At 51.0% G+C, this 24,355-nt stretch overlaps 9 protein-coding genes across 9 annotated transcripts; 7 read left to right on the forward strand and 2 right to left on the reverse strand.

Annotated features, from left to right (window-relative positions):
• Positions 1-2,539: 2,539 nt before the first annotated feature.
• Positions 2,540-4,279, reverse strand: POJ06DRAFT_267889 (P-loop containing nucleoside triphosphate hydrolase protein; the record flags this gene model as incomplete). Its single annotated transcript, XM_056189271.1, has 2 exons — positions 2,540-3,579; positions 4,066-4,279. 2 exons carry the CDS (start codon positions 4,277-4,279, stop codon positions 2,540-2,542), a joined length of 1,254 nt encoding a protein of 417 aa, XP_056043741.1.
• A 1,240-nt stretch (positions 4,280-5,519) lies between these two features.
• POJ06DRAFT_252282 (P-loop containing nucleoside triphosphate hydrolase protein) lies at positions 5,520-7,561 on the forward strand. The gene has a single exon (XM_056187503.1). It carries the CDS (start codon positions 5,715-5,717, stop codon positions 7,455-7,457), a length of 1,743 nt encoding a protein of 580 aa, XP_056043742.1. The 5' UTR covers positions 5,520-5,714; the 3' UTR covers positions 7,458-7,561.
• Positions 7,562-8,203: 642 nt separating this feature from the next.
• On the forward strand, positions 8,204-9,567 carry POJ06DRAFT_252283 (uncharacterized protein). The gene has a single exon (XM_056187504.1). The coding sequence runs from the start codon at positions 8,376-8,378 to the stop codon at positions 9,378-9,380; it is 1,005 nt and encodes a 334-aa protein (XP_056043743.1). The 5' UTR covers positions 8,204-8,375; the 3' UTR covers positions 9,381-9,567.
• POJ06DRAFT_252284 (uncharacterized protein) lies at positions 9,568-10,878 on the forward strand. Its single transcript, XM_056187505.1, has one exon. The coding sequence runs from the start codon at positions 9,926-9,928 to the stop codon at positions 10,856-10,858; it is 933 nt and encodes a 310-aa protein (XP_056043744.1). The 5' UTR covers positions 9,568-9,925; the 3' UTR covers positions 10,859-10,878.
• Positions 10,879-12,481, reverse strand: POJ06DRAFT_252285 (tryptophan synthase beta subunit-like PLP-dependent enzyme). Its single transcript, XM_056187506.1, has 3 exons — positions 11,976-12,481; positions 11,216-11,921; positions 10,879-11,166 (listed from the first exon to the last, which is right to left on the reverse strand). Exons 1-3 carry the CDS (start codon positions 12,324-12,326, stop codon positions 10,925-10,927), a joined length of 1,299 nt encoding a protein of 432 aa, XP_056043745.1. The 5' UTR covers positions 12,327-12,481; the 3' UTR covers positions 10,879-10,924.
• POJ06DRAFT_252290 (S-adenosyl-L-methionine-dependent methyltransferase) lies at positions 12,482-14,702 on the forward strand. The gene is made up of 4 exons (XM_056187507.1): positions 12,482-13,229; positions 13,280-13,494; positions 13,546-14,328; positions 14,377-14,702. Exons 1-4 carry the CDS (start codon positions 12,638-12,640, stop codon positions 14,581-14,583), a joined length of 1,797 nt encoding a protein of 598 aa, XP_056043746.1. The 5' UTR covers positions 12,482-12,637; the 3' UTR covers positions 14,584-14,702.
• Positions 14,703-14,855: 153 nt separating this feature from the next.
• POJ06DRAFT_252294 (SAC3/GANP/Nin1/mts3/eIF-3 p25 family-domain-containing protein) lies at positions 14,856-18,481 on the forward strand. Its single transcript, XM_056187508.1, has 5 exons — positions 14,856-15,310; positions 15,369-15,659; positions 15,715-15,955; positions 16,007-16,531; positions 16,581-18,481. Exons 1-5 carry the CDS (start codon positions 14,951-14,953, stop codon positions 18,137-18,139), a joined length of 2,976 nt encoding a protein of 991 aa, XP_056043747.1. The 5' UTR covers positions 14,856-14,950; the 3' UTR covers positions 18,140-18,481.
• A 91-nt stretch (positions 18,482-18,572) lies between these two features.
• Positions 18,573-22,305, forward strand: POJ06DRAFT_252296 (SNF2 family N-terminal domain-containing protein). Its single transcript, XM_056187509.1, has 3 exons — positions 18,573-20,251; positions 20,303-21,511; positions 21,563-22,305. The coding sequence occupies exons 1-3, from the start codon at positions 18,797-18,799 to the stop codon at positions 22,220-22,222; spliced, it is 3,324 nt and encodes a 1,107-aa protein (XP_056043748.1). The 5' UTR covers positions 18,573-18,796; the 3' UTR covers positions 22,223-22,305.
• Positions 22,306-22,716: 411 nt separating this feature from the next.
• POJ06DRAFT_252297 (uncharacterized protein) lies at positions 22,717-24,265 on the forward strand. Its single transcript, XM_056187510.1, has 2 exons — positions 22,717-23,082; positions 23,206-24,265. The coding sequence occupies exons 1-2, from the start codon at positions 22,843-22,845 to the stop codon at positions 23,827-23,829; spliced, it is 864 nt and encodes a 287-aa protein (XP_056043749.1). The 5' UTR covers positions 22,717-22,842; the 3' UTR covers positions 23,830-24,265.
• The last annotated feature ends 90 nt before the right edge of the window (positions 24,266-24,355 follow it).

Raw genomic sequence — 24,355 nt, forward strand, 5'->3', positions numbered from 1 at the left:
TAGTCAATTCTCTCGGACTGACGAAAACGGCTAGACATGATAAGGGACAACTCGTCCTCGTCCATTCCGCTGATGGTGGAGATCTCACGACCGCTGTCAGACATTTTGCTGTAGATACGTATAGATTAGTTACAAAGGAATTGAAGAATATTGGTAGAATAGAACGCGCCGTTGTGTAAGAGACGCGTTTAGTTACTACGCGTCGTGTTCAACTAAAATAAAGTTTACACATAGGGTTAGGGTCATTTCATTACGAATAAACTGCGGATAATATTCGCTATTCGTATTCGACGGTTCAAGCCTTATTCGTTACGAATAAAAGAAATTTTACGAATACGAATATCGAATACGAATAACGAAATATTTTATTCGTTAACACCCCTACTATATGAGTGTTTATCATGATGAAGACCACGTCGCGTTCGAGATCTCGGGTTATGGCAGCGGGTTGCCATGGCACGTGCGAGAACCCACCATCCCCCCGCCTTCGACTGTGACTGATCTCTCAAGCTCAGCAAACAGAAGATAAACATGATCGCAAACAAGCGCAACTTCCTTTGATCAGCTTCAACTGTCCGTAAACTCAAAAATGGCTCGTGCTAGCCGTGAGCAAAAGGCGTATAGTTGCGTGCTTGACTTTCTGATCGAGAGAATGAGCCCGAGCGACGACTCGATATACGCCTGTCTTATAAGCGTTTCTAGAGTTGGATAAGAAGGCACGCACGCTTCATGGCGACAAAGGGTGTGCTGCAATAAGATGCAGCTTGTCAACTTGGCTTGTCTAACTACCAACAGGTATCCCCGTGTGACTCTAAGGACGCAACCGTAACAATGTATTCTGCTCCATAATTCAGGGTTTCAGTAGTATGATCCCTACCCTGCGGCAGCGGTTGTATCTGTTGTGCTTTATTTCGTTGGCAAACTACCTGCAGGCTGTTCGAACTAACACACAGCACTTTGTTCCCTTTCTGGTCGGCGGAGTTTTTATGTTCAAATCCGTCATCTCGTTACTTTCTCATGTTCTTCTCAAACGCTGATATCACTTCACAGTCGAAACAGTTGGCTATTGTAGTATTGCACAAAGCCCCAATTGGACTGCGGGACGCCGTATCATTCAGAAGCTAGCTATCGCTGTTGGCTCTATATGGACTTGGCCGGATTATCTTGTTGGTTGATGGCAGGTCTTGTACTCTGAAATGGATAAGATATTTGTGACCAGGGATTTCCTTTCGTTCTGCGTCCAGGGTAGTGATGAGTGTATCGTTGTTTCCGATTGCTAACTACCTTCCCAGGTGCCTGCATCTTGACCAGCAACAGTTCATTAGGACTGGACAATACGTCATCATCGCCGGCCCGGCTATTAAGCCGTCTTTTTCTTTTTCTTCATCATCACCGCTGCAGTCTTCGGCGAACGAATCCATCAGATCTCGTCTCTTTCCCATGGCGCAAATATCAGTACACTATAAGACCAGCATTTGCATTCTTACATTGCAAATTATCACCTTACTACTAGTTGCCGAACTGTCATGTGCTAGAGAACCTGTCCACGGCTAGCAGAGTAGTAAACCCGTTGAGATTGTCTGGGTCCATTAATCTTCATCATGGATCGCTGTAAGGAATGAATCCAAAGTTCCCAAGTCGCAGCGCAGACCGATAAGGTCACCTTCTTTAAGTACCTATGGCGGGAACTGGTTCTTTGCGCATAATCAAGGACGAGTCTAAGTAGCTTTGCTAGAACAAATTTCGCAGACCCAAATCTCGATGAATAACTCCGTGGAAATGTATCTGATGTACAATGTCTTCCATCTGCCGGGCAATCCGCTCCACTTGTTCTACTGTCAGCTGTCTGGGAGATTACCACGACATTCGCCAGCCATCGACATGACTTCTCAGTTTGATCAGATTCCTTCGTTCGATGGGGGAAGTAACAGGAGTAGTCGCCGAAGAACATTGGAAGGATCGTACCTTGAATCGAAGACAAGGAGCAGTAAGCGGCTACCTCTTGTCGACAACATCCAGATGTCACGATTTGCTTACACCTTGCAGGACCATCATCACTTGGTAATTCGACTAAAGCAACATTGAAGAATTCGGCAACGACCTGCTTTTCGCCAGTACAGGATACAGCGGAGAACTCTTCAATCTCAGCGAAACCAATCTCTGAGTGATTTGCGCTCGCGAAGATGCTTCCGAATGTGAATCACTAGCTCACCAAGCGGCCGACAAGCTTAACACACTGTTGGGGGGACGGTGGCCAGACAGTTTTCAAGTACTGGCATCGCGACCACCTCTACGACAAGCTCGGATAACCCGTCGAAACCTCATATCGTGAGATTGGGAACGATCTTGGGGAGCTCAAATTCGATAAGGGCTTAATACAGGTCGATACAAGGAAGAATTGCTACAGAAGGAAAGTCGCAGGATCTTGGAGAAGTGGTTGCACCCAGCTCTAGCGATGGATAGGCATTATCATGACCTCCCCAGTTTAGCACTTTTCAGCTCTCTGAGAGCTATTCTAAGTACAAAAAGAAGAAGAAAATCAAAAAAAAGGAAAAAGAAGAAAAAAGGGTCTAGGATTAGGGTTTACGGATTGAGCCATCAGTACGATCAGGAAAGAGTAAATCAAGCGGGTTCCATATGCAGAAAACAAAAATCCAGCCAATTTCTTAGCTAGTTCGGTCTTACCAGATCCACTGAGTCCCAAGTATAAGAAGCTGCTTGGGGCGTTCGGATTCGAAAGACCAGGACGATTCAACCTGATTGCGTTCGAGACAGCCTTGACAGCCTCCGTCTGGCCAACGACTTGTCGCGAAAGCTCGCGTTCCATATTGATGAGCTTGACGTTTTCGGCCTGACTGAGTTTTTGGACCGGAATGCCGGTCAGCCTGGCGACTGTCTCAGCAACAATTTCTGGGGTGACAAGATCTTCGAGCAGAGCCTTCTCGGCGGCCTGCTTGTCCGCCTCAAGCGCTTCAATGCGCTTCTTGATGTCGGGAATAGCGAAATATCGAAGATCTGCTGCAGATGCATTGTCGCGGCGTCGTTCAGCTTCCTGTGCTTTGTACTCCAACTCCTCAAGCCTCTTTCGGAGGTTGTTGAGCTCCTCGAGGCCTTTGCGTTCCTGCTGGAACCTCTCACGCAGGGGCCTGAGTTCCTCCTCAAAGGGACGCAGCTCTCTTCTATGCAGCAATGAGATGGTCAGCTGTAGACTTGTCGGACTTGGCCGCATCGGAAGCATCACGCTCCAACGCGCTGATTTCACCTGGACTAGTTGGAGTTGTCGTTCGAGTGTATCGAGCTGCTCTGGACGCGAATCACGTGCTACAGCGACAGATGCTGCAGCCTCGTCAATGAGGTCGACAGCGGAATCCGGAAGACGGCGGTATGTTAGGTAGCGTCCTGCAAGCTGAGCGGCTGTGACGAGTTCGTTGTCCAGAATTCGAACGCCGTGGTGAAGTTCGTATTTGCCCTGAAGACCTCGGAGAATAGCCACGGTTTCCCTGACGGTGGGCTGCCGGACGTCGACTTTTTGGAAACGACGTTCGAATGCGGCATCCTTCTCGATGTATTTTCTGTACTCTTCGACCGTAGTAGCGCCAATGCAGTGGAGTTGGCCGCGTGCAAGCAATGGTTTCAACAAATTAGCAGCGTCACGAGTCCGCCGATCCCCCCTCCTGCTCCAGCAGCCCGTATTTCATATATCCACCTTAATCAGACAGTAATAAAATTTGTACCATCCGAACCGCTTGATTTTTCTCATTCCAAGGCACTAATTGTTTAAATTCGATTTTGGGTGATGTTTTCGGGCCCCGGGGCTTCTGGCCCCATCCAAACTCCCAACAGACCGTGCGACGCTTAACTATGGCCAGGGCTTTCTCTCCGGATACCCTCAGGAACAGCCATATTCCTGACACGTCGTCAGCAATCCCGTACATCTGAATAATAGTATTCCGTACGACATCGAACCACTTTGTAATAATCTCGGGATCCTCACTTTTTGCCCGTTATGGTCATATCTTCGGGAGTATTTTGACTTCAATAAAATCGTACCCATTTCTCACAGACTTTTGGGCTCTGGGGAAGTTGATTCCGCACGTTTGGTAAGAAGTAAATCGGTCATTTTTCGCATATCCGCAACTCTAGGAGGAAGTCCCCGCTTATCCATCGCAAGTATCCATTCCAGAAGCACTTCCTCTTCTCTTTGAGTGAGTTTTCGTGCCTTTAGACGCGCATGAAGGGTCGCGAAGTCGAACTCTATGTAAGCGAGAGCATCGGCCATCATCGTTGAGCACCAGGACTGATCGACAAACGACTACACAACGAGATCTACTGTGCCCGACGCTACTCCGGCCACTAACAGTCAGAACGACTCGGACGAGCTCGTCGCAATATTAGCTCACCCGTCTGGCTGGTGAACAGTAATTGTTGAAGTGCATGTTGGCTACAGCCACGCGAACAAAATGAGACTGTATTGTTAAGGTTTAGGGGTCCTACTGACCCCTCTCGCAATCTTGAGCCGCACTATCGTCAAAGCGGCGACACAGGACCACGCGATTGGCCGAGATGACCTGCAGGTCTGCTAAGCCGCAACATAGCCATTTGCGAAAATCTATTATATGGACCATACCGATGGGGACAGATTGCTTATTGTTTGGTTGTACGTAGTTGTGTCGTATTTGCTCCTCGGATCATCTGAAGTTCCGTCTTTGGATCGATTAATTCGGCGTGGAGGCATTATTGGATATAGTTCTTGCAAGAAGATCCCGTGTCAACAATGAGCTACGAGATTAGGGGTGACCGGGTCCCAATTCTGGACAATGTTATCCACGAGCCCGGGATGGCGAAAACGTAATTTTCCAAATCCTAACTAACCGGGGGGGGGGGGGGGGGGGGGGGGGGGGGGGGGGGGGGGGGGGGGGGGGGGGGGGGGGGGGAGTACGCACAGCGGCTGCGCCCATTGTTGACTGGTTGGCTGAGCCTTGATCGTGCGATCTCCCCGGCTTCCGATGGGTCGAGAGTCATTGTCAGGGAAAAAGATACATTCGACAAATGTGTAGTCACGCTGAGTTAAGTTTTGCTGAATGTGGTACTTTTACATGGGGTTTATTCAAACCGTGATTCGCGTACTGATATCGACTGTCTGTTCGATTTGCTCCACGACTATACTAGACCGTTGAGCATCTCAAACTGTCCACTAGCAACCACAACCGAACACAGGTCTGGAAAAGCATCCAGTCATGGCAGACGGCAGCTCGCCGACTGAGATCAGCCCTCATTCACAACAAGCAATCGGAACATCAGTACCACGACTAGTCAAGATCTAAATACCGTTCGCAGAACCCGATCGTGACAGCTCTCAACATGACGTACACTGCCCCGAGCAGTTTAGATCTCCTACTACGGTCGATAGCTGTGATGGACAGACTCTTGAAACATCCGCTCTATCAATCCACTATTGGGTTCACGGAACGCGCCGCACGCTCACGTGCGGGTCACGTGAGCAGTTCTTGATTAAGGGGCTCCGAGTTTGTTGACGCCGCCGGCGGCCATCGACGCTTCAAGAAGGCAACAATTTTTGCGGCAAGCATTTGCCGTCGACAACCACCGCTCTTGAACACACTGTTATGAGCGTACAAGAGATCCATAGAGGATATTGTTGCATGCGATAGCATTACGGCACGGAACAACGAGGGCGCTAAGTAACTGTCAGCAAAATGGACTACCGATCCAGACGGAGTATGCTCCCGTCCACTCCGCCCGCCCACCGTCGCGTGTCCTCGACATTGTCGATTGCGTCGACATCGTCCTCGCGAGGTGACACGCCAGATGGCGGCGTCCCGACAAACATCACCGTCTCCGTGCGCCTCAAGCCTGCGCTGAGCCAGCCGCCGTCGTCGGCCTGGCCGGCGACCGGGACGACAATCACCGCGCCTGAGGTCGGCGTGTTCAGCTTCGACAACGTATTTGGACCGGGTGCGTCGTCGCGAGATGTGTACGGGTCGGTCGCGAAGCGGATCGTCAACTCCGTGGTCGAGGGCTACCACGGCACGATCTTCGCGTACGGCATGACCGGCACAGGCAAGACGTACTCGATGCAAGGCACGCCGGTCGCGCCAGGCATCATCCCGCTCGCGGCGGCCGACATATTTGCCCAGGTCTCGTTTGCGACGACGACGATCTCGGTGTCGTATCTCGAGATCTACAACGAGCGCGTGAAGGATCTGCTCAACCCGACCACGACCGAGCCGGACAGTCTCAAGCTGCAGGACACGCCCGACGGCCTCGTGCGCGTGCGCAACCTGCGCTGCGTGCGGGTCGCGACCGCGCAAGAACTCAAGGACCTGGTTGGCCGCGGCGACGCATGCCGGCGCACAGAGGGCACAGAGTACAACTCGGTGTCGTCGAGGTCTCACGCGGTCCTGCAAATATTTCTCGAGAAATGTGACCCCCTCTCGCGTGCAACGGCGACAAGCGTGCTGTCGCTCTGCGACCTGGCCGGATCCGAGCGCGCGGCCGCCGACACGGAAAGAAGGAAGGAAGGCGCGTACATTAACCGGTCGCTGCTTGCGCTCGGGACCATCATCGCGCGCCTGTCGTCGGCGTCGGCGTCGTCGTCGTCGTCAGCGGCCGACTCCCACGAACACATTCCGTACCGGGACTCGAAGCTGACGAGACTGCTCCAGCACTCGCTGTCAGGCCGGGCACTGGTGTCGGTCCTGTGCACGATCGACACGAACAACCCTAGCAGGCAGGCGGTGGCCGAAACCGTCAACACGCTGCGGTTCGCTGCGCGGGCCAAAAACGTGGCCATAGCCCCGGCCAGGGCGACCACCACGACGTCGGCGGCGGCAACTGCGGCAGTCGAGTCGCTCCGGCTCGATCTCGAGCGCGAGAGGGCCGAGACCGAGGTGCTCAAAGTCGAGCTGGCCGAGTTCCGCAGGGAAGCGTACGAAACCAGGGCTCGGGACGAGGAAAAGTACGACCGCGAGAAGCGCGAGCTGGAGCTGCAACGCGACGCGTTGAAAGATCGCGTCAGTCATCTCACGCGGCTTATTCTCGGCGGGGGCGCGATTTCCAGCGACAAGCGGGATCGGGCCGAGCTTGATAGGTATAAAGCGCGAGTCGAAGAGCTGGAGCGTAAGCTCGCCGAGCCCTCGTCCATGCCATCTCTGCCGCCGGGGCCAGACTTGGTGCTCGAAAAGCTCAAAGCGGCCGAGGCCGAGATTAGAGAACTCAAGGAATACCTCGCAGACAAAGACCGCATGATCACCACCCTCAAACGCGTGTCCACGCTCACGACCCGCAAAACCGGTCTCAAGGACGGGACGCCACCTCAAGCGGCGGATACGGAGCATGCGTTGCGACCGCTCGATGGGTCGGTCATGAATATCAATGCCGACACTGCGGGCGAGCCCGATGTGCTGGTTAATCCAAAAGTAAGGCGGAGTGCGAAGTGACGTGTTCAGTTGTTGGCGTTATGGGTAACTTAGATGATTATAATTTTGTAGATTGTTAATAGATTATTTATATTTTTGTAATTTAATTGATCATCCTGCGTCCGACTAGTCCGTTCTTGAGCCAATATCAATCTTCGCCGGTGTGGCAGGTCACTTGGAAGCCACACCATAACAATCCGCCTGCGCCCGTAAACACGAAACACGTGCACACGCGTCGCCAGTTATTTTTCACTGCGCGTGTCGCGTCCGTCGCTGCTGTCCCAGAATCTCACGATCCAGTTCATTAGATCTGGCTCGACCAAGTCCATCTAAACCCAGTCCCGGCCATCGCGCTGGTCAAAACTTGTTGCGTAATGCCTACTTGCGCGAACGACGCCACAGGGGCGCCCGCCGCCACGCCGACGAAGGTTTACGAAGAAAGCTAATTCCAAGACGACGAAATGTGCCCGATGATCAATATGTGCAGCACAATAGTAAATAACCCAATGCTATCGATGTATTATCCTCTCCAATTTCAATTTGCACTATGTCTGCGTATGTGTGCCGCTCGGAGACACGCAAAGTAACAAAAAACAGTGGGATATTTTGTTTAATTTTTTGGGCGGCGGTGCACGGCGATTGCGCCATTGGTGGCTGACACGCCGCAGGGCCAAATGGGGCTTAGTCGCGCAAAATATGAGGCTTCGCCACCGGCAAGCAGCCAATAGCCACACTCACCGCCTCTTTAAGCACCGCCCCGTCCATCTTCACCAAATCACTTCACACATTTCTCCATCCACTCAATCCAGTAGTCGTCAACAAGTCCGCTCTCTTGAAGTTATTCCTACTGGCAAGACAATAACAATCGTCTATTCTACTCAAATCACGACAACTCCGAACACAGCAGGCCGTTCCCCGACTGTCCGTCAACCGCCCACAATGCTCGCGTCCATGCCACAACAGCAATCAGCGTCCCCAGCAACCCCGACTGTCCCGCAATCCGTCCCGGGCTCGAAACACACCTGCCCGCACTGTTCCCAGTCCTTCACGCGCCACCACAACCTCAAGTCCCACCTTCTGACCCACTCGCACGAAAAGCCATTCACTTGCACAACCTGCAACTCCAAGTTCCGCCGGCTGCACGACCTCAAGCGGCACTCGAAGCTGCACACGGGCGAGAAGCCGTACGTGTGCGCAAAATGCGGCAGGAAATTTGCCCGTGGCGATGCTCTTGCCCGGCACGGCAAAGGCGCGAACGGTTGCGCCGGCCGCGCGGACGGCGATAATTCGGACGAGGACGACGACGAGGACGACGATGCCGCTGCCGCGGCGGCGGCGGCGGCGGTCGCGTCGAACAACACGCCTAGCCATGCGCCGGCGGACGGGCTTCTGCATCCCCACCAGCAGCACAAGCGACAGGCGCTGCCGTCGATCAGGACACAGGACGGGTCGGGTGTGCCGGGCACGCAGCAGCAAAAGTCGATCTACGCCCAGGCCAACACCTACTCGCCGGCCGTCGCAGAGTCGCCGAGGATCCTGTCGCCGCTTCCCCACGCGTACGGCGGACCGCCACCACCTCAAGCTCAACAGCATCAGCAGCCGGGACCGCCCGGGGCGCATGCGCCAGGCGGACAGGTCACCGGCGGACCTGCCGGCGCGACCCAGTCGCCGCAGTCGGCCGCACTGTATTCAAACTTCTCCGGCCTCATGCCCCAGGCATCGGGCCCGACGTCGGCCCAGAACGCAAATGCGTTCCTGCAGAACCCGCAGCCGTACCTCCAGGCCCAGGCTGTCGCGGCCGGCCACCACCACTCGTCGATCGAGGAGTCGCTCTGGACGTACGTGCGCGGGCTCGAAGACCGCGTGCGCGAGCTCGAGGAGCGTCTGGCTAGGTCAGACAACCGGCTCGGGTTCCTCGAGCGCGAGATGATGGCCAAGAGGTGACTTTAATTGACATTCGCTGTTTAGTCATTGTTTTTATTGGATTCGTTTGGGTGAATTTGTTACGTTATGGGCTGGTCATGGTTTGTTAGGATATCGTAGAAACGTGTGTATGTATGTATGTATTGTAGTATTTTCTACTTGTCTTTGTATATTAGTCTCGAATCTCAGTAACGAACTTGTACTATCAACCGCCGTCTCGTCATTCGCTCGCCCACTGTTCCTGTGCAGGATCATTAAATTGGCACGCAATAGCCGCAAGATGCACATAAGATCGACGCAAAGAATGCCAGAACTGGATTCGGAGTCAATAATGCGGTATGATGCTGGCGATTTCGTTCATGACTTCGGGTTAGGGGATTGCTTACTAGCGGGACTGACCCGTCGCGGTTTTGCGGGTCAAGAATGCGCTTCCCCCATCGAGTGTGCAATGACGCATGCTGTCGGGCCTTCAAATTATCCGCCCAAAGTACCTGAACCAACTAGGACTTATATTTTAATTCAAACGCAGTGCCGGCGTATCCAGTTGACGGATTCCGATATCCTGAATGACCGGCTCACTTGCACCGCCGCCTAACCCAAAACGACGGCGGCTCGCCTACAAGCACGACTCACCTTTCGCGATCCGGCCATCGTCCATGCTCCACTTGCGGTATGCGCCGGCGCCGGCGGCGGTCCAGTCGTACGCGTCTAAAGATGAGCAGCCGCCGTTCAGTCTCGAGCTCGAGCGCCACAAGGCGTCGCTGCGGCTGCGGTCGGCGTGGGACGATATCTGTCGCCGGTACGGGCGCGACTTTGGCGACGAGACCGACGTGGTCGACATCATCACCGGCGAAATCGTCGAGGACCACGGCCACCTGAGCGGCCTGGCTGTTGGCGGCAGCACCGGAGATATTTGGCGGCCGAAACGGCGGTATCGGCGGAAGCAAGCTGTCGAATACGATGACGGGCACGGTTCGGGCAGTGACGGGGCCGACTCTGACGACGACCATCCGGCGTATGCGACCGACGCGAGCGACGAACTACTAAGCGCGCCTGCGACCAGCGTCGTATACTCTTCATCGCCGCGCAAGCACAGCCCAAGACGGCCACCGGCTTTGGGATCGTCACCACCGCCGCCGCACGCGTGCCCGTCGCGATTGTCTTATTCAGAGTACGAGGACTCGGAGTATGCGCGGTCCAAAAAGATACACGAGCTGGATCTTCTTATTCAGTCTTGGTCCACGCAGGTTCTTACGGCGACCGACGTGCCCGTGCCCATCGTGGCCAATGCTGGGCCTTCCGATGAATGGACCGGGCCCGCCGAACCCGACATACAAGATTGCGACCTGGGGTCGCCAAGGATACAATCGCCAGAACCATTACCTGCGCCAAAAATGCAACAAGACGATGACGAGGTAGCGCCGGCTGGTCAGGACGAGTTGGTGTGCGGAATGAAAGGCTATCATTGTGGACGGAACTTTTGCTTTACATGCATGTAACTTATGGATAATATGTACGATACCGGTAGCATTTGGCCCTTCTCTATATTAAATTGCATATATTTCCTATCCATTGACAGGCGTGTTTGCTCGAGACGTACTCGCCGTGCTTGACAGATTGAGAATATCTTCTAGTGGGACCGCAGGCAGCTCTCCGCCGACCGGTCCTACTGCTTTCCAAAACTTTGAAAGATGCCGAGTGCCCGAGTCGCATATTATCGTGACGATCGTGTGGCCGGGACCAATTTTTAAAGCGTACTTTGCCGCAGCGACGCAGTTGACGGCGGTCGAACTTCCGACAAACAAGCCTAATGCAAGTTTTAGTCAAACCCACATCGCGGTTACTCAGGAGCATACCGTCGTGTTCCACTAAAAATTTAGCCATAGCCAATGATTCCTTGTCTGTAACGCGAATAGCGTCGTCTACAAGTGGCATCCCGACGTCGAAGTTCCGCGTGACTCTATTGATACCGATACCTTCGACAAGCGTGTCCACTTGATGTCTCCTTCTTGTGCCTTCCCGCTCCATAATGTCAAACATAACTCCGTACTTTACCTTGTTATACAAGCCGCTACCCGGTGGATCGGCAAGCACGACCTTCAACTTAGGAAGCTTTTGTTTCAGGTACCGCGACACCCCCGAAATTGTGCCTCCTGTGCCGGCTCCCGTGACAAAAACGTCGACATTCCCACCGGTCTGCTTGTAGATCTCTGGTCCCGTATGATCACAATGCGCTTTCCAGTTCGCTTCGTTTTCAAACTGGTCTGCAAACAAGCCGCGTCCTTCTACGCTGTCATCGTTGTTACGGTCGGTTGCCCTGGCCCGCGCCTGGTTGACGTACTGGCGCCTGTCGACAATGCTAGCCGGCGGCACTTTTTCGACTTCTGCCCCGAGTTTCTCTAGAAGATCTACTTTCTCCGTGCTCGTGTCGTCCGGAAGACAAATATGCGCTCTGTACCCCTTTGCACGACAGATCATTGCTAGAGAAATGCCTGTCGACCCGCTCGTTCCTTCGTACACCACGTCGCCTGAGTTCGGTCGCAAGAGCCCGTCGGCCTCAGCCTTAAGTCATTTATGAGTAAACCCAGCTTTCGAACACCAAGTAATTGGCCATACCTGCTCAACAATGGCCAGCGCGATCCGATCCTTCGCGCTTCCGCCGGGATTCATCATCTCGACCTTGGCGAGGATCTCGCATCCCGTAGCATCGCTCAACGACTTGACCTTCATAAGCGGCGTATTTCCAATTAGCCCTTCGACGCCGACCCTGATCTCGCTCTTAACTGCCTCGTCGTCGCCCTTCGTCTGGATCCTGCCTTGCGCGTACGTTGAATCGTCATCTCGAGTCAGTCGACTTGCAACCACCGCCCAAATCTGTCTGCACGACGCAGACAATAGTACGCCGAGCGACAATCCCAAGAGTAGCTGTGGCGAAATCCCAAACCGACCGGTCATCTGCCACCCCATTCAGTGTCTTTAGTGTGTCGAATAAGTTTGGTTCTCTCTAGTCGCACGAAAATCAATTTACCCCGATGACGACACACGACTGTATAAAAGAAGGCGCCGCACCGAGAAAATGTGCCGGGCAGGGTAACTATTCCAGTGCAATCGACGCTCCAGCGACTCCATTCGGATCTTGGAACAACTGTCGGCTTGTATTCTGCTGGCGTTCCGTTGACAACTTGGGGGTGCTAATATTCATTGTACGTGCATCGTAGGGTGCGTAGCGACCTTTGCTGTGGTCAATTGGCTTGAGCTTACGCAAGCGGACACAGACAATGCCGTTACGGATACCGGCACCCTCGGCCACCGCAGCGGAGATAGTTTCTCGAGCACGAATGTTGCGACGGGGTGCAGCTTTGAGGCGGACCCCAACGGCGTCCCATATTGGTGGCAGCGAGAGATTGAGAAAGGGCAGGAGGCCGTTTTCAACGTCTTTGTCGAGGACGAACGCATTCAGGGAAGAGCCGCCCGTGTCTGAGAACGCCAAAACGAATGAAGATCAAGTAAGGGAAATAGATACAAAGCACGGGAAGCAGTCGTTTCGTCCGTCGGTACCATCGAAGTCGTCAAGTTCAGCCCTACGAGCAACGACGAAGCATAAAGATGGGCGTGGTGCGTCGCTCGCGGTTCCTGTGAAAGGGAAGATAGAAGACAAGGTCGAACTCGTCAAAGACGAGAAGAAGAAGAAGCCCATCCACGACTACAGTGTGAGGCCGACAACTTACTTGCATTTGGCCGAAGAGGACGATTATGCAATTTTCAAGAAGTATCCCACGGTTACATCGTCCCGGGTTGCTCAGCTCACGTCGGCAAACGACCCGCAGCGGCCAAAGCGAGTTAGTATGCTGACGCGGGATTTTATTGATGGTATGGAAATTTCTTATAATGCCCTTTATAACTACGACTAACTGCCCCAGACTCATTGTATAATCCGCACTATGGGTATTTCGCGCGACAAGCTATGATTTATTCTCCGGACAAACCATTCGAATACTCACAAATTAAGAGCCCAGACGACTTTGTGAATGAATGGTCGTCGTCTTATAAACGGTACGACAAGATCTTGGAAAAGAAGCCAGAGGACCCAGACTCAATACCTCAACTGTGGCATACTCCGACGGAACTGTTTCAGGTGAGCTCCACCCGTATGAGTCCGGCGATTCGATACTTACACTGCGCGTAGCCATATTATGGGCAAGCTATTGCGAGATACCTGCTTCTTAACTATCTGGTGTCGCTCTATCCATATCACGACCTGGTAATCTATGAAGTCGGCGGCGGTAACGGAACTTTAATGCTCAACGTCCTCGATTACATCCGCGAGACACATCCGGATGTTTATGCACGCACTCGATATAACATTATCGAAATCAGTGGTGCGCTCGCTGACAAGCAAGCAAGTCATCTGCTTACAAAGGTCGAGTCGCAGGGTTTTAGTGATAAAGTCAGAATCTACAACAAATCAATTTTCGATTGGACGGCCGATATCCCCGAGCCGTGTTTTTTCATCGCATTGGAAGTTTTCGATAACTTTGCCCATGACACAATTCGATATAATCATGTCGATAATAAGCCTTACCAGGGATATGTTGTAGTCAACGATATGGGTGATTTCGAAGAGCACTATTCCCCAGAGCTCGACTACTGGTCGGAGCGGTTCATGAATCTGCGGAAAGAAGTACTCCCAGATCTGGATTTAACAAAGGTTAGAGGTCATCCGCTAAGCACGCCCCCATTTCTGAGACGAATGAAAGCCATGCTCAACCCGTTGGCTCATGACCTCACGGCGCCAGAGTACATACCCACACGGTATATACAATTTTTGGAGGTTCTGAACAAAAGGTTTCCTGAGCATCGACTGTTGGCCTCGGACTTCACATACCTGCCGAACTCGATTAAGGGATACAATTCTCCTGTTGTGCAGGTTATGTTGAGGAAGCAGATGATCACCGTTGAGTCATACATGGTACGTTACCAATTGATCATCGCGAACTTCGATGCTAACTATGGACAGGTTCTTCAGGGGTATTTTGATATTTTATTCCCCACAGACTTCGACCTGGCTGCCGCATTGTACGCCAAAATCTGCGGCAGAGTCGCTACCGTGGCTACGCACAGTTCGTTCCTCGAGCAATGGGCCGACTTAGATGCCACCACAACCAAAGATGGAGAAAACCCAATGGTGTCGTTCTACCAAAATGCAGCATTTATGTGTACATAGTGTCCCCTGCATGGATAATGTTATATAATTTAGTCGCATATCATCACATGCATTGTACGATGTTTTCTTGGTATTTTTACATACGTGATGATATTTTGTGTAATATAGCTTTTACTTCATCTTCAGACTCATGAAGCAATATCGGCCAACGGTATTACTGTAAGAATAACCGGCCTCGAGGTCCGCTGAAGCTACGGCCGATTGGGTTAGGTTACTAATTTTGTTAAGACCCATCCAAACCTACATGAATATGAACTAAACATGAATTATCACTTCGGCTCTGATTCGCATCGGCACAGTTTAAGATGCCGGCAATCTATTGGCCCGCAGACAATCAGGCACATTGCTGATATCTCACATTCCTCCAATGGGACCGAAATCGCAATTTCGGTCGCCACGCGTGGCAGCACCGTACAAGCCGCCTCACATGCGAGACGGCCCATCTACGTCAAGAGGTACCACGCCGGGGCTGGACAGCGCCTCCCCGTCGAGTTTCAGTAATGTGAATTATTTCCAGAATGCACAGCAGAATGGTGCAAGAAATAATGTTGCGTCTGGGTTTCGAAAGAGGGGGGGCAAACCAAGGGTTATTAACCATGCAAACAAAGTGAACGGGACGCAGGTGCAGAGTGTCAATCCAGACGACGGCTGGGATGCCAGAAATCAGGCCGAAATGAATAAACTGGAGGAGACATGGACAGGCGATTTGCAAGACTTGTATGAGAAGGTAAGGCCCAGTGCACGCTGTCAGCAGATAGCGTGAATTGATCTGACGCTGAACTTAGCTGGTACAAATTCGAAATAAGGAACGGGTGGAAATGGAACGGCGCGGGCTTGTAGACAAGCAAGATACGAGAAAAACGCTGAATGAGGCAATTGTTTTTACAGGTACTTGCGTGGACATGTGTCCTGTATTTGAGAGAGTCCGACGAGCTCGTGAGAATAATATTTCGCCGGCCGAGAAGAATGCAAACGGCAAGTATGATCGAAACTTGGCCGTCAAGGCTTTTTCTAGACCAGCTGCTGGCCAGCCCCCTCCATTGCCTTCTGACGTCCGTCCTCCTGGTATTTTGCAGGTATGTCGTCACAGATACATTTGAAGTTACTGGGTATGTCTGACTAAATTGCTAGGCTACCTTGACGTATCTTATCGACAACATCGTGCCAGGGCTTGCAGAAAGTCACATCCACGGATTTTTGTGGGATCGGACGCGCTCAATTCGGCAGGACTTCACGTATCAGAATTACTCCGGTTACGAAGCTGTCGACTGTAACGAGCGCATTGCCCGGATTCACATTGTTTGCTTGCACATTATGGCGGGCTCTGATGTCGAGTACAGCAGGCAGCAGGAGCTTGAACAGTTTAACAAAGGTATCCTCGTGTGATTGGTTCGGTTTAAGGACGAAAAATGACCGTGATTAGCGTTACAAACTCTCTCGGAGCTGTACTCGGATGCCAGAAAACATGGCGCTCAGTGCCCCAATGAAGCAGAATTTCAAGCTTATCGACTACTTAGTCATTTACGCGACCCAGATATTGATCGACAAATCCAAGATCTGCCACGGAACGTGTTTCTTGATCCGATGGTCCAGCTCGCACTGGAATTACGAAGCCTAGCACAACAGAACAATATTACAGAGAGAGGCTATACGAATACAGAGAATGCGCAGAATATGTTTGTCAGATTTTTCAAATTGGTCAAGAGCGCTGCCGTGCCCTTTCTGCTGGCGTGCCTGGCTGAGGTTAGCTTTAATGATATTAGGATGTGGGCGCTCAAGTCTATGGCTTCTGGTTATCATAAACGCGGAAAACCTTATATAGCGTCCCAGATTGTTCAATTATTAGGGTGCGATGACGAGAATGAGTTGTTTGAACTCTGCGACCACTGGGAGGTCGCACGCAAAGTCGTGGATGGTGTACAATGCGTAGATGTGACCAGCTGGAATGGTATGTACATATTGGATGTGAAGATGCAGTCTCTGACTGTAGTATTTAGATCTGAGAGCGCTAGAAAAAGGGCCGCTTCGACAAGCATATTCGAAGCGTCTCGTCGAAGTCAAACGGGGAAATATGCGGTTGGAGGACTTCATTCATGGCAACAATCTAAGCATCTATCCGCAGAACTCGTCGGACAAGAGTATCAGCGTACACTCTCTATTTCCCTCGTCCTCAAGCCGAGTGTCACGCAAGCTGCCTGTGCCAATGGCAGAGAATTCCAAACCGGTAAAGTGGTCGTTCGGATTACCAGTGGCCACCAGTGAGCCCCAACAGGCGGGGTTGTCGTTTCTCAAGACCTCAGCCTCGCGGGCACCTCCGCCATTTTCGTTTGGGTCACCCAGCGCAACAACTGCTTTTGAATCGGCTCCAGCCTTTGCATTTGGTGCTAAAGCTGGTGAAACGCCATCGACATCTCGCGCTCCTGCATTCGCATTCTCAGCTAGTGCTGCTTCGAATCAGAGCGGCGTCACTATCTCCTCTTTGAAAGGTGCAACAGACTCGACTACTCCAGCGTTCAGTAAAGAGTCTGCAAATGCGATTCCGACGCCAACTCAAAATCTTACTGCCTCAACTGGGATCGATGAACAGAAGATTGCTGCTGACAGGGCAGAGAAAGTCAGAAAGTCGAAGGAAATGGTCAAAGCGATGGTGCAGGATGCGGCGACGACGGAAGTTGATAGCATAGTTCGAGTCGTTATCGCTGACTTGGTTCGCAAGATTTGTCAACAAGCTCTTGATGACAAAGCGAAAAGGGATCTCGAACATAGAAAGATGCTTGTAAGCGAGATCGCGGATGAATTGTACGCCTCGTTAGTGTATGACAACACTTGGGAGACCTGTCAGGTGGGCAAGGCAAACGTGTTCCGAAGGGGAACATTGTTACGCAAAGCGATCAAGCATATTAAAGAGACTGCCATCGTTTCTAAGAAGAATGCAGAACTCATGAAGAAAAGACGAGAGCAGTATATTGCCGCGTCGCAATTGATGGGACGGCCGTTGAAGAAGCAGAAGTTCTCTTCCAGGCGATCGGAGGAGTTTTTGCCTGAGGCTGAGCGAATTGCGCTTATGAAAAATGACCGCGAGGCAGTGCAGCAACTTTGGATGCCAGTCGACTTGAAGCGAATTTTTCTACCTAGTGTGGAAACAACATTCGAAAACTCGGGCATTCTTGACGGAGTGTTGGATGTTAATGTCTTCACTTCTGACTGGCATGCGTCGGCTGGAATCTGGCTGCGTCGGAAACTCGGTCTGGAATGGGACGGCACGAAATTCTGTAGGACCGTCGAAGGAAAGTCGCTTGTATTGACGGTTTCGACCATGGAAGCGGATCCTGATAGCTATGAAACTGTTGGAGGGTTGATATTTCAATGCGGCATGACGGGCAATGATGCCTCTATGAGTGTCGACCAGAAGTTGCAGTTTGATAGCGAGGCGCTATACGAGGCTTTGCGAAGACTAAGAAAGTACTCGTCGTATAGCATCTCTTTATTGATTCTGTATTGGCCCTTTGATGGGGTATCGACCAAAGATGTATGTCTACTTGTTTGCGTCGTCTAGGTCTTACATGACAGTTCAAGGTGCGCTAACAATCGAATAGCTGGCTCAAAGGTTGAATTTAGATTTCTACACTGATCGTGCGTCGCGGCTCGTTTCGTCGATATATCTGTTGGCAATTGGGTCCGTTAGTGAGACTGACATATCCCCCGCATTGGAAGTAGTCTCTAAATCGGTTCGGCTTTAGATATTCCGACGGGAAGAAATTTTGTGCATAGATAGACGTTATTTGCTAGGATTTTGAGTTACTGGAGTTTTCTGCATTGGTCATAAAAGTCGTGTCTCTGTATTTTAGGTTCAGTCTTATGTATTATATTCATGCTATTAGATCTATTTACGTAGCGCACAAGTTGAGTCTTCTGCTGCAGAATGCGTCGAAACTGATATAATCCCATAATTACCGTGGCCGAGAGCCCAAAACAACAAAGTCCTGCTTCTGCTGCTGCTACTTTGGTTGGATGGGGCTCAGAAGACCACCACGGGACGACGCGACGCGAAGACGTGTGGCGTCGTATTCCCATCCGCGGATCATTTTTTCGCGTTCGGAACCCGTCCCATTTCATTTGTCCCTGCCATCATCTCCGCATTCATTTCTCCACAGTTTATTTAGACGGACAGCGTCGTATTGGGCAGTACGGTCATTGACGCTGGAGTTCTACAATGCCTGTAGATCCATTAGAGCCTATCCTCAAACGACATCGGACTGTGGATGTGGATGCGGCAGATCTGCACTCGCCGCCAGAGAAGAAAGTCGCAAGGGATGAGATAGAGCCCATTACACTGTCCTCGTCGCCCAGTTCACCCGGCTCGCGCAATACTGGACCACAAAGTCGGGCAGCAAATGGTTGGAATAGAAGCAACGGCCGTCCGGTGTCCAGTGATTCGTTTTACGGAAGTTTGAGCAAAGGAATCAACTCGTCGTCGAATGCAACTTCACAACGGCATTTTAACGATGGACGACCTGGATTGAACGATTTGCCACGGACAACGTTCAGCAGTGCGTCAGGCAGTCCGGCAAATAACCCGTTTCCGTTATTGTTCAACAGTTCATCGGGTAACTCTAGAGCGAACTCGACGTCGTCGTCGTCGTCGTCGTCGTTGTTGGGTCGGAACGCCGGTGGCCACGTAAACGAGGCGAGCGACAAGAAGCAAGACGTTTCGCCGTCAGCTCGCATGCGGTCTATTCTCGACAAATTTGCGTATAAGAGTCACGGCGGTGCCGCGCATTCGAGCTTGGCCAGTTCGAGATCCAACGGCCAGCCATCGTCGGCAAATGGCGCAAGTAGCAACCGAATTGCTGAGCCCCGCAAAGGGCAGGCTGTGACGAAGCTCGTACAGCGAAGACCGGCACCGGCGAGGCCCGTCGTGGTGGAACTTGACTCACCTGATCCGAGTATTACACCGGAAGAGCGAAAGCTGATAGCTCGGTTGCAGATTGCATTCCCGACGGTGTCTAGCTCAATACTACTATCGGCAATACGCTTGAAGGGGAGTTATGATGGAGCAGCGGAATGGCTGGCCCAGCAGGACGAGTTGCATATTGGTGGTGTCATCTCCGGGACTAAGCAAGTATCACGAACACCGTCGCCGACGACATCACCTATACTTGCTACATCGAAGCGTGACATAACCAAGCCTGCGAAATCTATCAGAGAGAAGTTCAGCGCTGCTCAAGTCAAGAATGCCATCTCTCTCTCATCGCCAACTAACTCCAGCCCTGTAACGATCGTTGAGTCACGGGAGAAGCAAGGCAAAAGTAGGAAAATGTCTGATGATGATGAGGAGGAGGAGGAGGAGGAGGAGGAGGAGGAGGAAGAGATTGTTGAACTTGATGATGTTGATTCCGATATGAGTGTTGAGGAGTATGGAGATAGCGCAGATTTAGATGACCGATTGCTGAAGATTTTCAATAGCGATTCTGCTGCAGTTATTGCTGATGTGGCATGCTGTTCAGAAGAGCTGGCTCAGGTCATTGTCGCTAATCGACCATACTCAAGGTTGGATAGTGTTCGCACTGTTGATATAGTGAGGGACAACGCCGATTCTTCCAAGGCCAAAAAATCGAGGAGACCACGGAAAGCGGCTGGGGATAAAGCTGTCGATACGGCAATTGAAGTACGTCACACAAGTTTTTGGCATATGAATAAGATAGTAACCGAATTGCAGACCCTGTCAGGGTATGAGGCTGTTGATTCACTAATAAGTAAGTGCGAGCAGCTCGGCAACAGTGTCTCAGAAGCAATGGCCAAGTGGGGAGTTGATATTCGCGGATCTAACGGCGAACTTGAAATTGTGGACATTGGTGAAGGTTCGGAATCTTCAGATAGCGACATTCAGAAGCCAAAGGTCGCGCCCGGTGGAGGATATTTCACTGCGCAACCCAGTCTACTCGCCGCTGATGTGAAATTGAAAGGTTATCAGCAAGTTGGAATCAACTGGCTCAACTTATTGTACAGGAAGAAGCTATCGTGCATTCTGGCTGATGAAATGGGATTGGGAAAGACTTGTCAGGTTATCGCTTTCCTCGCGCATCTCAAGGAAATTGGTCGCGAAGGACCGCATCTGGTAGTGGTACCGTCTTCGACACTGGAAAACTGGCTAAGAGAGTTCAAACGGTTCTGTCCAAGTTTTGTCGTCGAACCGTATTACGGACTGCAAAAAGACCGGGTTGAACTTCGTGCAATGTTATCCGATCCTGAGACTCATTTTGACGTTATTGTTACAACTTATAACCTCGCTTGCGGCAGTCCGTTGGATTGTTCATTTTTACGATCGTTTAAGTTCAACACATGCGTCTACGACGAAGGTCATCTTTTGAAAAACAGTGAATCCGAGCGGTATCAAAAACTTATGCGGCTCAAGGCTGAATTTAGATTACTCCTGACCGGTACTCCGTTGCAGAACAACCTGCAGGAATTGATTTCCCTGCTCGCATTTATTTTGCCGCATTTGTTTAAGGAACGAAAGGAAGATTTGGCTGGCATTTTCAAGCATAAGGCAAAGACTACGACAGACTCTGCAGATGCAAGTAACCTGGCCTTACTATCACAGCAGCGGATTTCGAGAGCGAAGACGATGATGACGCCGTTTGTGTTGCGACGGAAGAAAGACCAGGTGTTGCAGCATTTGCCGAAGAAACACCACAAAGTAGAATATTGTGAGTTGTCGGCCGAGCAAAAAGCCATTTATGACGAGGAGGTAGAATCCAGTCGACGCAGTATTGAGGCTCGAGAGTCTGGAAAAGTTACTACCAAGGCTGAGAGATCGTCGAGTAATGTGCTGATGAGACTGCGTAAAGCTGCCGTGCATCCTTTATTATTCAGAAAGTATTATGATGACGTTACATTACGCAAAATGGCACGGGATATTATGAAGGTTAGTTTCTACTGCACACGAGAGCAGAATAGCAAAACTGACTCGGACTAGGAGGAGAGATACTTCGACGCCAATGAGCAGTACATTTTTGAGGACATGGAAGTGATGTCAGACTTTGAACTCCACAATCTTTGCATAAAGTTCCGCAGTATTCACCAGTACCGTTTGCAAAACGACGAGTGGATGAATTCCGGCAAGGTCGAGAAACTGTCTAAGATGTTGGTCGAGATGAAAGCCAATGGTGACAGGATCTTGATTTTCTCCCAGTTTACGCAGACGTTAGACATTCTTGAATCTGTCCTGTCGACTCTTGACGTATCTTTCTTACGTCTGGACGGTCAAACTCCAGTTGAAGTGCGCCAGGACTTGATAGACAAGTTCTACGACGAGGAGGACATTACATGCTTTCTTCTCTCGACCAAAGCAGGCGGTTTCGGTGTCAACCTTGCCTGCGCGAATGTAGTTATCATCTTCGACATGAGCTTCAATCCACATGATGATCGCCAAGCAGAAGATCGTGCTCATAGAGTCGGTCAGACACGAGAGGTCAAGGTCGTGAGATTAGTTACAAAGGGCACGATTGAGGAGGCTATTTTGCAGCTCGCCAATACGAAGCTCGCGCTAGATAAGAGTGTCAGCGACGAAACCGACGAAGCCAAAATGGAGGAGAAGAACGCGGAGTTGGTCGAGAAGATGATTTTCAAAGGGTAGATTGAAGTCACTGCCTACGGGTTATGCATATGAGGGATATATAGGTAGACTTTGTACGATATTCAAATGCATTTTGTAGACTTATACTTCTGAATCGTCACCACACTCACCAAGATTACATTCTATGGCTGTAAAAGAACGCATATCTGGCATTTGCAGGTGTACTAGACGCATTCGATTGTTTACGCGTTAGATGGCTAAGAGGCTCGGCAGTGGCTGGTATAATGTGTCCTAATCGAGACGTCCTCTTAATTTGGCAACGTCATTAAACTGCCCCTAGATATCAACAGCTCGTTACGAGTTCTCACAATGGTAAGACTGGTTAATACCGGTGCTGGTTCCACGAAAGTTGTCTTTGTGGAAACGCGGCGCGTAAGGCACCAACATAAGCACTGATATCCGACACGCCGGGCAAGAAAACGTACCGAGGACGGGGCATCCATTTTTGGTGGCTCCCAGTCATCTTATGGCGGACTCAACACAACACCGAATCATCCCTGTTCTCTCCTTCCACAATATCTCATGGAGTCTCTCTCTCTCTCCCCCCCACGCACATATTAGCTGTCTCTCTCTCGTTCTCTCGCGTTCCATCTCGCTGCACTCACGTCGACATCGACACCATGCTGTCGCCTCAAGACCTTACGCGTTCCACCTACGCGTTCATCTCCCATTCGCCAACCACGTATCCACTCCATGAACCTGAAATCGACAACCCTCCTCTTGCTCGTAGAAAGAGAAGGCGCACCTCCCCGAACGAGCTCCAAATTCTCTACTCAGAATTCAACAGATGTCCCAAACCACCTCGAGTAACTCGAATCGACATTGCCGAGCGCGTTGGCATGACCGAAAAAGCAGTCCAGGTAGGTTGGTTCGTTTTTACTTTAGGCAGACGTACGACGCGTATTTGTCAGCAAAACATATGAAACTGTCTTTGGAGATCTACAGTTTACGATATGGACGAGCTAGTCTAACTTATTTATCAGATTTGGTTTCAAAACCGACGACAGTCTTCACGACGCGCCGCGGCTCAGCAGAAACCAAACAGAAACGCGTCCGCGTCCACATCCGCACCAACAAAGCAACCTCCGCAGTCCGACGACAACATTCCGTCATCTTCATCATCATTCTCTGCCAGCTCGTCTCCTGGCCCAGAGTCACCAACTTCAATCAATTTTGTGCAATATGACAATGACAAGACTCACGACGTTAAACTTGCCGCGAAGCTTCAGGTCCTTCCCCCACCTCTTACACGGTCCGACTCTCTCACGTCTACGACATCTTCGAAAGGCGTCCTGACGCCAACCAACTCTTCATTTACGAATGTCATGTGTATGGCTGCGATAACAAGCACACTGTCGCCGGTAATCACGGCTACGACTGCACCTGTGCCAACCTCGATCGCGGCCGCTCCTGTATCTCGATCATCGTCAGGCTCGCAAGTGAGGCTGGCCATGTCCATTGACGGAAAGGCCCAGGTGGTGTTGGATAGGGTTGGCGACGTCGAGGATAAAGAAAACGCGTCACAGCAGATCCCAGACACGGTTGTGGAATCCGAGATTGAGTGCGTTCAGAATTTGCTGCGGTTGCGCAGCGGGTTGTGGAATTAAAAGAAATGTCCCAAATTTTTGCATTTCGACTAATGGTTGAACAGTTAATTGTGATTGTAGAGTGTACGTTAGGCATGCATGAGCATGATGCGGTTAATTTTGGACTGATATCATTTTTGTGTCATTATTAGGATTCTGATATCATTGTTTGTCGTCATTATTCTGCGGGCGGTCGTGTCTCACTTTAATTAATCTGCATTATGAACTTATCCTCTTCTACTTTCGTCAAAGTTATGGTTTGGCGCGCTACGCGGTTTACGATTTCATAATTTGCAAATGCAAATCGTCACCAAATTAACAACACTGCAACTCGACACACTTCGCTTGTACCCTAAACCGAAATGTGCTAAACTGGAACGAATCCACCGCGGTTTGTAGCCCGAGACTGTTACGATCTTCTGGTTAAAGTAATGTTAGTTCTGTTATTGAGTGGTCGCATGTAAGCAAAATGCAATATCAGTCAATCCTTTATATCTAAAATGCGACGAACTGCTGAATTAAATCGACTTGACCAAGCTTCGGTCGG

The sequence above is a fragment of the Lipomyces tetrasporus genome (assembly GCF_029532465.1).
Source record: "Lipomyces tetrasporus strain NRRL Y-64009 chromosome Unknown POJ06scaffold_5, whole genome shotgun sequence".
NCBI lineage: Eukaryota > Fungi > Ascomycota > Lipomycetes > Lipomycetales > Lipomycetaceae > Lipomyces > Lipomyces tetrasporus.

What these genes read in the sequence shown, in the direction of transcription:
- POJ06DRAFT_252282 (XM_056187503.1), top strand. Translation starts at nt 5,715, where the DNA reads ATGGACTACCGATCCAGACGGAGTATGCTCCCGTCCACTCCGCCCGCC.
- POJ06DRAFT_252283 (XM_056187504.1), top strand. Translation starts at nt 8,376, where the DNA reads ATGCTCGCGTCCATGCCACAACAGCAATCAGCGTCCCCAGCAACCCCG.
- POJ06DRAFT_252284 (XM_056187505.1), top strand. Translation starts at nt 9,926, where the DNA reads ATGACCGGCTCACTTGCACCGCCGCCTAACCCAAAACGACGGCGGCTC.
- POJ06DRAFT_252285 (XM_056187506.1), bottom strand. Translation starts at nt 12,326, where the DNA reads ATGGGGTGGCAGATGACCGGTCGGTTTGGGATTTCGCCACAGCTACTC. An exon ending in CGCTGGCCATTGTTGAGCAG is followed by an intron (nt 11,922 to 11,975) that starts GTATGGCCAATT and finishes AAATGACTTAAG; the next exon opens with GCTGAGGCCGACGGGCTCTT. An exon ending in ATTTTTAGTGGAACACGACG is followed by an intron (nt 11,167 to 11,215) that starts GTATGCTCCTGA and finishes AACTTGCATTAG; the next exon opens with GCTTGTTTGTCGGAAGTTCG.
- POJ06DRAFT_252290 (XM_056187507.1), top strand. Translation starts at nt 12,638, where the DNA reads ATGCCGTTACGGATACCGGCACCCTCGGCCACCGCAGCGGAGATAGTT. An exon ending in GACGCGGGATTTTATTGATG is followed by an intron (nt 13,230 to 13,279) that starts GTATGGAAATTT and finishes TAACTGCCCCAG; the next exon opens with ACTCATTGTATAATCCGCAC. An exon ending in TCACCGTTGAGTCATACATG is followed by an intron (nt 14,329 to 14,376) that starts GTACGTTACCAA and finishes AACTATGGACAG; the next exon opens with GTTCTTCAGGGGTATTTTGA.
- POJ06DRAFT_252294 (XM_056187508.1), top strand. Translation starts at nt 14,951, where the DNA reads ATGGGACCGAAATCGCAATTTCGGTCGCCACGCGTGGCAGCACCGTAC. An exon ending in GTCCTCCTGGTATTTTGCAG is followed by an intron (nt 15,660 to 15,714) that starts GTATGTCGTCAC and finishes CTAAATTGCTAG; the next exon opens with GCTACCTTGACGTATCTTAT. An exon ending in GCTTGAACAGTTTAACAAAG is followed by an intron (nt 15,956 to 16,006) that starts GTATCCTCGTGT and finishes GACCGTGATTAG; the next exon opens with CGTTACAAACTCTCTCGGAG.
- POJ06DRAFT_252296 (XM_056187509.1), top strand. Translation starts at nt 18,797, where the DNA reads ATGCCTGTAGATCCATTAGAGCCTATCCTCAAACGACATCGGACTGTG. An exon ending in CTGTCGATACGGCAATTGAA is followed by an intron (nt 20,252 to 20,302) that starts GTACGTCACACA and finishes ACCGAATTGCAG; the next exon opens with ACCCTGTCAGGGTATGAGGC. An exon ending in TGGCACGGGATATTATGAAG is followed by an intron (nt 21,512 to 21,562) that starts GTTAGTTTCTAC and finishes GACTCGGACTAG; the next exon opens with GAGGAGAGATACTTCGACGC.
- POJ06DRAFT_252297 (XM_056187510.1), top strand. Translation starts at nt 22,843, where the DNA reads ATGCTGTCGCCTCAAGACCTTACGCGTTCCACCTACGCGTTCATCTCC. An exon ending in TGACCGAAAAAGCAGTCCAG is followed by an intron (nt 23,083 to 23,205) that starts GTAGGTTGGTTC and finishes CTTATTTATCAG; the next exon opens with ATTTGGTTTCAAAACCGACG.